The 13719-nt window shown below is 33.2% G+C and overlaps 1 protein-coding gene across 1 annotated transcript in view; it reads left to right on the plus strand.

The window, feature by feature from the left end:
- LOC123674528 (ecdysone-induced protein 74EF) overlaps positions 1 to 13719 on the plus strand; it is a 196162-nt gene that overhangs the window by 138613 nt on the left and 43830 nt on the right. The window contains exon 6 of the mRNA XM_045609423.1: positions 12578 to 12607. Coding sequence (XP_045465379.1) covers positions 12578 to 12607 — 30 coding nt within the window. The remainder of the gene's footprint in view (positions 1 to 12577; positions 12608 to 13719) is intronic.

Below are 13719 nucleotides of genomic sequence, written 5' to 3' on the forward strand. Positions count from 1 at the left end.
TTACATACACTATCTGCGTTTTCATCGTTTTTTAATCATCTCCAAGTTTCATCCGTTTCACGAGATGAAAATAAATATGTATCTACCTGTTCGTGTAACTGATATCAATGTTTATATTCTAAATCTATAGCATCGCGTTGTAATCGACATCGATGACTGGAACATATCTCGGATCTAGAAATAACGGAGAAAGTGATGATATGACTCAGTCAAAAATGAATTATCAGTTCGAATTATGGTCTCAATTACACAAGTATTCGTTACCTAATCACCTTGTAACGAGCCAGGAAATTTTGAGACATGTCACTTATTCGCATCCTATTAATATAACGAATTATTGTAATGGAAGAGCCCACGATTAGCACCTTGGGGTACCCCTTCCTCAATCATTGTTTACGTGTCAAGCTCTGTCAATATTGAAGGTAGATTAATAGAGAGATCATTAGAGGTTCTTAAATTATTATTTCCGATTAAGGCAAATGGCATACTCCGTAGGAAGAGGAGGTATAAAACCCGATGGGGTGTAATGAATATCTTTATTCTAATAATTCTTATCAATCAAGTAGAGGAAACTGGCCGCAATAAAATTCTCTGCCAAGCCAGAATATCTTTAATAAGCGGATGTGACAACCAACTCCTGAAGCAGCTAGCTGGCCCTGAACAGGTCAGACACCCGCATATGATTAGCACGCTGTTCGCCACTTACAGGTATCTGCATTATCAGCAAACTCCCTCTCGTTCTGCGACTTGTAGTTTCTGCTATTGGGTATTAAATGTTCTTGTCGCGGGGAACAACCTTCGCTGCGATTGTTTACAATTATGTCAATAACCTATTTACCTAAGAGGTGTAAAACCGACGAAACTAATTTTTTCCTTTTCGAGTGTTGCGGTCGGTTTCCGTTAATTGCGAAATCACGTGGTACCAGAGTCATTGTCGAATTTGCGTTTTCAACAGAGGATTGATGTCCATGTCTGATAGCACGGTTCCAATTCGGTTCACATCCTTACTCCCAATCGAACTCAGGATATATCGAAACATTGAATTGCGGCATTTTTTTCCATGTATTTTATGGTTCCTTTTTCCTCGTATTGGATCGATGGGTAGCTTTTTTTCTAGTTATTTTTTTCTACTATTTTCTATTTCTCAATTTCTTATCAGAAAATTTGCATTAATATATTTCACATAATAATAGCTTCAAAAGATTGATATTTTGTAAAATATTATAATATAATCGAATCAGTAATGCAAAAAACTAAAAAAAATCGATTCGAAAATATATACTCTTTCTTGAGAATTTTCCGCTTTCTTGATATGTTTATTTTCATTTTATTCCGACAAGGTGACAAATTAACTAAAAATTAAATTAAAGTTATTCAATAAACTGCCAAAGGAGATCCAGAAGATCATGGACTACAGGTTTTTCAAGAAAACAATAGATGATCTCGTATTAAAGAGTCAACCAGACAGTCTGCATGAGTTTGAAATTTTCTGTAAAGATTATCACACATAGTAATTAATAATTTTTTTATTGTGATTTTGACTTTTTTCATTTTTAATGTTGTACCCTCGGTTGTACCGTGAGATATCGCAATAGTTATTGAAAATAAATATATATTCTATTCTAACTCGTGAAAGGCATTTGAAGCAAAATCTGTACGATTATGTTTTTATGATACTTTTTTCCCTTTTTTTGTTTTCTTAATTATCAATACTTTTTCCTCATTGACATCAAATGATTTGTTTCACTTTTATTCTATAATCATATTAATTTGTTCTAACCTTCTGAAATTTTCTCAGTTTGAGTTTTGAAAGGGAAAATCGGCCTTACGCCATGCAGTATATGATGCATGATACAATTCATTTGATTCCACCCGCGATGAATATCAGGTACTGGGACAATAAATTCAAGCTTCGAACAAAAGTTTGATTTGATAACATCATCAGATGTTGAAAAATCAATAAGAATACAACAAAAATCTTCAGTGACAACCTATTCTACTGAGTTGAGATTTTGTAAGTAAGTTTAAAATAACAATTTCAAGCTTTGTGCAAAATTTCATATTGATCGCGTCGTCAGAATCGTAGAAAACTTGAGCAGAATATAAAAAAAAATTAAGATAACTTTGAGTGATCGTTCATTCATGATCCCTTGGCGACCGTATATACCTATATGCATTTATGTGGTCTCCAAATGTTAAATTATTATATTCTCCATGAATGAGTTAATTTTAGTTTTCTATAATTTATGTTCACATTTTATATTGAATTTGTTATTTCTCCTAATGAAAAGCCCAAGTTTCCTTTCCTTGCATTTCCAGTTGGCGAGAATGAAAAGTGCACTATATTATTGACAACCAAAGAAATGCACCGCGAAAAAAATTACTGGTTTGCGATTTCAAGGAGGTGAAAACAAACGTCATACCATAGATAACAGTTGTTCTTATGGCGAATTGCACGGATGGATTTGTTTAGAAACCAAATGGATTTTACCTTGCTCCGAGTCCACCTTGATGTCCACAACTCGTTTTTCCTCTACATTGCGATCGCGAATTACTTCGCTTTCGCACGTCCATAGAACTCGCCGTGACCTTAACCTGAATAAGCAATTATTTTATCTCTCTGACATTAAATTATTAAGCTATTCCGATTAATTATTTATAAATATACCTGAAATTGAAGTGTTCGAATTCAATGTCGGTGAGGAGTTTTTGTAAACTTTCATTGATGCGTTATCTTTCTTCAAACGGGAATGTTTGGGATTGTTTCAAAACATCGTGAATTGTGAGCGTGCTCGATGGTTACTTTGAGGAAATTCATATTCATAAATATTTGGTATTTATACCACCTCGACAGACGAATAATGAAGAAATAAGTTTTCCTGGACTTGATATTTCATGTCTTTCATGGTTGGTAGAAGGTCGGAACAAATCAACATTTTCGGAATTAAAGGAAAAATTTTCCACACTCACTACATAATGGATTCTATGAAAGATTGAAATTCGTATGATGACAAAGTTAAATGTAGACCCATTCAAAATTCTAAAGGATTTAATTGGATGTTTATTGGAATTTCCAAATAGCAAATCCGAGAGCAAATCGATTATCTTATAAAATTTCCTCGAAGCTGGTTGAATTTCTTATAGAGGTAAGGGTTGCCATCTTGGCAACCCCCTCAAAATTCTTAAATGACAACTTTTAAAAGTTTCGTAATTCTATGTAGGATGCTGAAAAAGTTCTGTTTCACATTTGCATTGAGTAACAAAGTTTCTGAACAAATATCCTAACGCTTATTTCTGAACAGTAATAATGTCTCCGTTCAATATTTCCTCTCATTTTCTGTAACATTTCAGATGTTATTTCATCAATTAAATAACCAATGAAAAATACTTCTTTCAGTTGATGAGTTTGTTATTACTGTTGATTCCGAGGTTGATTCTTTAATCACACCTACAAAATATTGATGAAAACATTGAATGAGAATTTTATTACTGCTCAGAAAGCAGAAGCAAATTGTAAACAATTTCAACTTCTCACTACTTAGGATTCCTTCTGAAACTGGAGCACGAGTTTTTCACATAAAAACAAACGTCAAACAGACATTTTTTAGAATATCCATAAATGTAATAACAAAAACTTCAAAATTCTGTGCACCTTGATCCTATTGCCATTCGTAATTCTCACTTAGGGGATGATCGTACACCCACAAATAACTCATAGTACGTCGTATTTTTCAATATTTTTAAAATATTGATATACTTAAAACGAAACTTTGAGAAAGCATAATTCTCGTTTGTAGATTTCCTCAAACATATTGACACTTGTATTGACATGAAATTGTGAACAAAATTATTATATCATTACTATAAAAAACATGAGGACTTTTTATTGTATGGATAAGATCGATATCTATTCTTCCATCTTTTGTCGATTACATGCAATTCATATGTAATTATATCAACTGATTTCGATCATATTGTATGAGACTTTTTAATATAGAACGAACTCCAATTTCGTTCATTTTCTGTAATTTGTGTATTTAATTACTAGCTTGTATTTCAAAAAATTTGGAAACAAATTCATATTTCAAGAATTAAAAACTAAAAAATTGATTCCTGAAAACATATATTATAACTATATTATAATTTTCAATTTCCTGTTTATACATTTCATGGGAATATATAGAATTCCATCGAAATCTAAAAAAAAAAAATAGTGAAATAACTGTACATTCTAGAAAAAAGACGGAAATACATTATACTGAAGATAACTGTAATCCTCAGATCCCTTATCCCTTCATACAATTAAATTTTGTCATCGGCTCTAACTGTTAGGCCCCCCTAATAAATATACCCGGGTTCCAACCAAAGTTCCGTAAATATTTCGGCTGGTATTTCGTACGGAAAAGAACAGTTGCTGCCTAATTTCGCAAGGGATCAAATAACTCCATTCCGCCTTTTTCCTATATAAACACCCTCGCAAAAAAATACCGAAAGGAGAGAAACATCCTTTATGGTGCTTTATTCTAACGCCCACCTAAAGATTCGGTGTCGATTGAACTCCCCTCCTGCAGGTATAAAACGATTCCTACCTGATGGTACTCGATGAAACCCTAGGAAATTTGGTAACGGTACATGGGAAGTGGGTCAATAGAGTGTATGGTGCATCTTTACTGTTACAATGATTGATAGACGAAAGATGCCCGAAATTGATTGGGATGGTTAGCTTGTTTCGAACCTATGAATAAATATCAAGGGATATCGAGGGATTCGAAACCCGTCATCATGGTTTTTTTGGTCTCGCCCATTTCTGTGAGGGTGGTTTAAAGAGAACTTTTTTTATAACCAGCTGTAATTTTGGTCGTTCAGTATCTTTACCTAGTTTATCGATTTTAGAGTTTCTCTTGTTCCTTGAGTATTTTATATCCATATAATTTTATTTTCCAACTAAATTTCCAACAAATATTCTGAAGATATGGAGTTTTTTTTCAGTTAGGATCATCTTGATTACTTTCGATTTGAATTGAATGATATTTCGGACTGTAATATATTCCATGACGCAAATTGCATTGCCATCGAGGAAATAATACAAACAAATTTGTTCCATTACCTCATTTTGTTAATATATCCAGAGATTCCGAATAATTTATGAATCACAAATATCAAGTTAATTATATAATGGTAACGTAACATTCCCATTATTTCCAATAATCTATTTTTGTGAAGATTGGTAGACAAAATATCCTGTTTACGTTTCGAATAAAATAGAAATTGAAAATTTTATGAAACTGAAGTTTTTTCCAAATTGAAAAATAGTTATTTGTTTTACTAGGCAGAAAAGTAGTAGATTGACTGCCGCGGCTGATAGTTCATAGCCGAGTTCATTCCGAGGCTAGGAATTCAACCAAGGCAGTCAAAATGTGTTTAATTTGATCTTATAAAAATCAACTGAAATGAGATTTTCTCTCTATCATCGCTTTAAATCAAATCATTGTCTACTAGAGAAGCATACAAGATTCAGAGAATCTAGAGGAAAAAAAGCCTCATCATCTTAATTACCATAATCGATTCATACTTTTCCTAATCAACAAATAACAGAAATGAAGCAGTTTCACGTGTTATCACGTAAACAATACTTGATCATAGCATGTGATATATGAAAGTAAATGATGAGAAAATCAAAACCGGCAAGTATTTCAGATTTCCACCGCTTCGAATCAATACTTCATTTACTCCGAATGTACACGTCTCTAGGTATAGTAGTTTAAAATGTGAAACCGAGTTCTAGGCGTAGCAAACAACTTTCTTCCTCGGATTCTCTCACAAGCGTTTCCACTCGACGATTCTAGTACTAGTGAAATTAATTTCTCATTTCTCCTAGTCGTAACTGCATCAAATTGAATGGAGAGTAATGCTCGAGATGCACTTGCACATTGACCCATTTTTGTTCACCGTTACGTTTTGAAGAATAGTAGCTCGACGCAACAGGTCTTCGACATAGTTCAATGCTCGGTTCAATGCTTGGCTATACGGCTAGATAGTCCCATGGGTCATGGGTAGTAGGATCCATCTCAGGCCAGAGTGGCTTCCGTAACCCAATTTTCACCTCGAGCTGTCGAAACATCGGAGCCTAGACTGTCCTACTTTGTTATGGAGTTCTCTTCAAGGGGTCGATGGTCTGTTTCTGTTGCACCAAAGGGTCATCAGATAACTATAGCATTATGGGTCATATGCATAAATACTTTTATTGTTTGGAATGATTGCTGAATAAATTGATATGTTGATCAGAAAATAACATAAGTGTCGAAGGCAATTATGAGAAATTAAAAGTGATTTTCGTAACAGTGTTTGTCAGTTTTGTAACCCTTCGAATCATTGAAATATTCCAATATCAACTCTCATCAGAGTTAATAAAATCTTACTGCAAATAATACACAATGAATATTGTCTACCTCTCAAAATTTCGATCATTTAAAAAAATGATATTCGCACGTTCTGAAATTGATCAAAATTCATTTCTAACTTGAAAGGATCAATAGGGAGCCACATATGTTTTGGCCGGAATTCCCGAACCTAGGTTTTATTTTTTTTTAAAGATGTACAACATAGCTATGAATAGATTTTTATCGTTCGTGTTTCAGAATGTTAAAATTTTGGTGTTAATTTCTTCTCCTGAATGATAATTACCGAAAATAATGAACCAAAACACAACAATTGACTTTCTTCATGCGTCATTTCGTAACCTGCAGTTTTCAAATGACTTTGCTCAGGCGTATATGATATGTATAAAATATATTCTTGTAATTGTATATAACACTTCAACCTTTGAATCCCTCGATTCTATCGTAGCTCCATGTTGAGCAATACGGAACGTTGAAAATAATTTACATAATATTCTCAATTCGACGAATAATATACCCTGTTATTATTTCGAATATTCTTGTTTAGTCTTCCGCGCTGTGAGAAGCAACAATTATTCTGTATTTATTATTGTTTAATCTCAGTAGGAAATCTCATTGTATTTTATCAAACATAAATTAGTGGCTGGAAAAAAATTTTAATAATCTTCCCAAGAAGAATGTTTGGTCAACAAACACTGTTATTTTGGGAAATATACTTAAAATGCTATTATATTCAACTAGAGCTATGAAAAAATCAGGAAATGGGACTGACAAGCAAGGTCTGAATAAACGGATAGAAATTGAGAAAATCAGCTAGCGCAGCTGTGGAAGAATAAAAAGAGAATCAACCCTTATTGTGAAGCCACCACCCTCTCAGTGTGTCAAGGTCGATCTAATCGATTCCGTGGTTCTTTCTACCTCAGTCGTCTACCTGCTCTTTAATTCAACCCGAATCTATCATGTTTCTTCACATGAATGTCTCTATGGAACCCTAGTTGGTCTTTAAGCTTTATGAATTGTTGAACAGGTGGAATCGGACGAATGAGTATAAGATGAGATCTTTGTTCGTGCCGGAAGATGTAAAAACAGGACCTTATTTATTTCAATTTTACATACGTCAAATAATTCATACACTAAAAATAAGAACAAAATAAGTGAAATTGAATTCAATGATAACAAAACCATAGAAAATTGAAATTTTTTTAGCCCAATCGAGTTGCGAGTCGGAGAGATGCCAAATTTTGAACATCTTCATTGGATCCCTTCGCATTGTGAACTCACAATCGGAAGATATACCCTATTCCATCTTGTTTATGTCAGCTCGTCTTCCGCTAACCTCAGTCAATTGTCCCCATTGTATCTGTTGGTGTGTACTCAATTCAACAGTTGTTAACTGGTAGAGGCATACAGGAACGTACTCCCATTATTTTTATCTCGTTGATTTGGGTGCAATTATCCTGGAAAAACATAATTAGTCAGGCAGGTCACGCGAAATGTTTCGATAAGATTTTTAAATTTGTATGTTGATGAATTGTTAATCGGCTACTGTGGTCAAAGCCCCTATTTATGCAGTTTTCCAAGCTCCTTAAATCATTGTTTTTTTCCAATTTCGTAATAGAATTCAAACCTTTGAAACTCATGATCACCAGGTAATATAGTTATGCACTTACCAACTTTTTTTTCCTAATAAAATACCAGAAAAAAAGTCATGGAGATGGACGACGAAATTTAAAATGAAAATCCCATGAGGGGAAAATTAAATCTAAGGTTTATTCTTCAAATCACCTAAACATAGGTATCATAATGTATTTTTTTATGAGCCAAAGAATCAATTCCTAAAATTACAACAATCTCTGTTAAATATTCAAGTGTACGAGAAAAGTTAAAAAAAAAGTCAAAGATTTTTCGTCTTCCCTTTCTAAAATTGTTCGAAATGATGATTGATGATAATTTATAGGCACATAAAAGGAGAGCATTTTCTCAACGAAGCATACCTTCAAAGATGTTCATGTGAAACTCATTATATCGATAAAAGTAGAAAACTCTCCGGCTCTGCATTGTACGTCAGTTATAATAATTTCGTGCTCCATTCTGATGTCTAATCTTCTTCCTGTTAGGACTTCACATGCAAGGTCGCCCACATTAAGTTTTGTAGGTACTTTTTATACGTTGCCCTATGAAGGAAACCACTACAATTGAGTCCCATTTAGTAGTTGTGTGTCATGACAGACAGACATTTCCGGATATTGTGTTGTGTGGGTACTTCCTCAATCGCATACATAAATATTTTCGCTTAACCCGACCTTTTACGCTGGATGGCCAAGGGCCGTCTTTACCTCTCGGAAACCCTTCACGGAAGTTGGCCACCCCTATGCGATTTTGCATTCGAATGGCATCATTACAACCGAATTCAAGCTTATACTTCGTAGTACCAGAGAAATTTCTATCGAATTGATAGTGGCTTATAGTAGGAAATTCACGAAGCTTTAATCGAACGATAATCCCGTTGATTTTAGTTTAATTCTATGGTTTAGCCAAATGTCAACTGAAATCGAACACAGAAATGATCTGATAGTTACAATGACTATCATAAAATTTTATTGCGATCTCCTTTTCGGTAACAACACAAGAATGATTTCTTCAATTAAGTTGATGAATTGATAAATAAATAATGATTTAATGGCATGACATATCAGAAATCGCATCAAGTTTCATTTAGATTTTCTCGATGACGAACTTGACATTAATTTGAAACAATGCGATACTTTGTGTGAAAAATCTTCTACCGAAATAAAGCAATAATCTGTGTTCTTACATAACTAGTGTACGATCAGCACATATTAAATATTGAATAGCGTATGATGTTAATTACTTCAGTAACTGTTTTTGTGATAACAAATTCGCTAAGGTGACCTTGAATATTCGCCGTTCTTCTGAGTTTTTTCGGAATACTCAATATATGGTTTTTGTTATGATTATTTCAGTTCATGTTTAAGGTATATTATTAAAATTTTCTTACCTTGAAGAAATTCACCTACCTGTGAATCAAAAAGAAACCAAAAAGCAGGTAATCACTATCCTTTCTTTGGGTTTTAATTTTTATTCACATTATATGGATTCTACATTTCTTCCTGGAATAGCTGATTTAATTCGTTGTTCTGATCAATTGATTCATGATTATTCATTCATTCTTTGTGTACTCGTTGATTTATTGTTTTTTCTAGGAAATCTTTGTAAATTTTCATTGATTTTTTCGATTTGCTATACCATGTTTGTTTTTCTTACTTGAGAAAAAATATGAAATAAAATGTCTAACTTGTAGTGACAGAATTGTATAAATTCTATGTTTTCTGGCTTTTCAACGATTGCTTATCATGTGAGCTATATGCAACTCGATAGATGCATGATCTATGATATACCTTTCAGTTCAGCCTAAATATAACTAGAAAAAATAGGTGAGAAATTTTCCACTGACGTCAAACATATCCCGCAAAATGAAAAGAGGAAATTACAATGAATGTCCGCTTCTCCAAATTTCTTGCCAATATCAACAAGTCGACTCGCGTTTATTTTAAAGACGCAGAGTATACATATAACGCCATCATTTCCGTGTGGCGTCAGCAAGGTCATAGGGAAGACAGAGATAGGAATTTTGTAATTATAATATGTACATTCAGCCTCCATTACCGGGCATTGTTCAATATTATATCGGTCCGAAACAGTTTCATCGCCAATTGTCAGTGGCGTAGCATTTCTTTATGAACTATCGAAAACCTTCAATTCATTTTTTTATTTTCCATTTTTGTGATTAAATTAAATTTATTATTTTATTCTCTTTTATTCAAACAAAGAAATTTTATCGTCATTTCAAGTTAATTACTTCCAACATCATCTGTTCCCCATTTTCCACCAAACACTCATAAAAGCCACAACGTAAAGACTCTACAGACCCCCTACAAAGGATGATCCTATGATAATGATGTTGGACATTATTCTGCTTGTTTTCACAGCCCAGATCAGGATACGTAAATTATACGGATTTAAAAGACATATCTTTCGGGAGAGTTAAAAATTAAGTGTACCACATCTGTTATTCCTCCTTCATAAATCTGTGCAGACGTACTTAAATTTTTATTTGAATTTTTATGATCGGTAGCTGGTTTTACAATCATCCCTTTCTAGGCGAGATCATCCAGACATTTTAACCGCTTGACTAACGGTGTTTGTCAAGGTTAAACACCCCAAGAAATAACTGTAGGGTTCTTGTGGATATCTGTTTCGACCCGTTATAAAATTGGTGGCTATAAATATGTTTTGGAAGTTTAGCAAAATGATTCTCTGTGTTGAAGGGCTTCCTTGAAACCCTTCAGCCTTCATAAATTATAAACTTCAAGGGTATTCTCAAATGAGTTGCTATAATAGTTTTTACACAACAAGTGCGTGAAGTCAGTTTTTATTGCTCGAAAAGAGAAATTGTCGATAAGCTGGTTAACTTCAAATTGACACTTTTGACACTGGTGCTATACGATATTTATTTACATTTTTTCAAAAACCAGAATAATAATCTAAACCATCTAAAGTAGCCCTATTTTGAAACCTGGCAAGTGCAAAAAAGGGACATCATATTTGAGTTGTATACATTGTTTATTTTGTTTACTGTTTTCAAAATTTGGAGTTTTAATATAGAATTATTTCAGTCAATCTCAATACGAACCTTCCAGGAAAAATAAGAACTGAATTCAGCATAATAACAATCTCGGCTATGATTATGAAATAAATAAAGTTTTGTGTTTTGTTATGAACTAAGAAATAGTATTTTAGTTTTAATGCATTTTTTGTTTGTTTTTTAATACTTGGGTTCAGTTCAGTGATTTTACTCCTCTTCGTATGTAATAATAAAAATAATAATATAGGTTCAAATACAAAAAACGGAATTTTGTAAACGTTTTAAATTCAGGATGAATTTCTAATAGATTCTAATAACCATCAACAATAAACGAGTATAGTCATTTTCCTCAGAGTAATAAACATAGGTAGAGGGAGCATATGTCATTTTCAGTTCGCAAATTTTGTCCCCAACATGAACTATGAAATTTGACAGAAACGCTCGGTAATGAAAACATATCAGTGATACGATATTTCACTCAATTCGCGGGTTTCTCCACAAAGAACGCACTTCTCATGTCCCATAGTGAATCAACGTTTCATATTAACTCAAAATATATTGAAATAAATACCTAAATATATCAAAAATTCAGAAAACAAATTTCAAGCTCGCCAAACGACGTGAAACAACCGATGACACTAGGAGAGCAAAAGTTGTATTTCAGCAGGTAAATACAGAAAATAATAAATCTTCTTCTCGTTGTAAATTCGACAATTAGGAAAAATATCGGATTCCAAATATTCAAATTTGCATATTTGATCGGGAATCACTGAAATAAATATATTTCATTCAATATAATATACATTCATAATGATATAGTAAAAGTGTGGATTTGAAAATATATCACAATCCGACAACGTAATCTAACCATGTAGGGGACATGAAAAAATTGCGTATACTTCCTCTATCTATGTTTATTACCCTATGGTATTTTCAAACTGGAAGACCCCAACGTCGCCTTGCCCCAAACATTTCAGAAACAAAATTAACCAACCGCCTTGAAATCCAAACACTTTCATCTAATTCAGTATAGACAACGTCCTGATTTGTTCCGATAATTCGGAGAATTGGCAAATGGCCCCGCCAACTAGGATTTGCGCATTGTTTTCACTTTCGCATTCTTTAGCTGGACCTCGAACCCTAAAACCGGGACGTATGGAATTAAGCGTCGCGGCGTTTCGTGACGTCACGCGATCGATGCTGCCACGTGACGCGAACGTCCTTGCCGCATGTTGAAAGTGACAGTACCTAAGGGCGCAGTTGTCAATGACTCCTGATATACGGATTTTAGTATCGTTGCATTTTCGATTATGAAATAGAATTAGGATAGATTAGATTAGATGATAACAGGAAATCAAGATTGAAATTTCGATAGTTACATTTTCTATTAACTTCTCATGAATCAACACTCAAACTTTTTCCAAGAAAAATCTCAACATATCAAAAACACCTCAACTATGTTTTAGAATGTATCAAAATATTTATTTATTTAATATATTTTTTTTTCTTTCAGGTAAGTTACCCAAATTTCAACAACCTCAACGTAAGCATGCTTCTCTATAACTCTTATTTCACCTAAGACCAAATTATTTTAAACCGGGTATTGAAAAAAAACTTTTCATATTTTGGGAGCTAATTCGAAACCTCAAAATATGTAAAAAGTTTCATATGAATATGGATCCGAAAATGAGCCATTTTGGTGATATGAGCGATTTTCCGTTTTCGAAATATTAACTACTGGCACAACCAAATACAGAAAGAAACAGAAGATATTCGATTTATTCTTGATTTCTAGTGTTATACAAAAATGTTAATTTGAATGCAGGAAGGATTCAAATCGGAATTCGAATCGGATGCAATATACACAATAAAAGTACTCAAATGTTATGAAAACCAAATGTTGATGGCAGTTGTGCTTTTTTAATGTACCGACTGAAAAACATTTCAATTGTAAGTTCAGTACCTAAACAATTCATCTGAAAGATGAAAATCGAATATCGTATTTGGTTTTGATAGTAGTTAATTTGGAAACCTAAAATCGCTTTTATCTCTAAAACGGCTTATTTGAGGAGCCATGTTTATATGAAATTTTGTACTTATTTTGAAATCTATAATCGGCTCCCAAAATATTGAAACTTTGTTTTTTAACACCTGGTATAAAGAACAATAATTCTAATTGTAGGCAATCTAGAAAGAATTACAGATGATGATTGATTTTTTTTCGCTTACTCCACCTATATTTTTGGTACCTCATAATTTTCAAGTCATGAAACTTTTCTTCACATACGAACCTAAAAAAATTTATTAATTTCAATCAATTTTCTGTATTAATAACTTGAAACCGTTAAAATAATAATAATAGGATATCATCCAATAGCTATGATATCATAAATACCGACTTCTCTGAGAAATATCCCGATGACGAAAACGCATTTATTTGTTCAATTTGCTCAGATTATCTGCCACAATTTTTCATTCCGTCTTGAGTACTGCGTGACTAATGCCATTATATCCACGCATTTATCCATCTCTCCTCGTTTACTTTTCGCAACTTGTGAGCCGTTGGAATTTCGCATTTACGATGGCCGGAAATAGGTGTTAAATGATATAATGAAACAATTGATCGTCGCCAGCAGACGGAAATCATGATGAATA

Source organism: Harmonia axyridis, chromosome 3, assembly GCF_914767665.1.
Source record: "Harmonia axyridis chromosome 3, icHarAxyr1.1, whole genome shotgun sequence".
Taxonomy (NCBI): domain Eukaryota; kingdom Metazoa; phylum Arthropoda; class Insecta; order Coleoptera; family Coccinellidae; genus Harmonia; species Harmonia axyridis.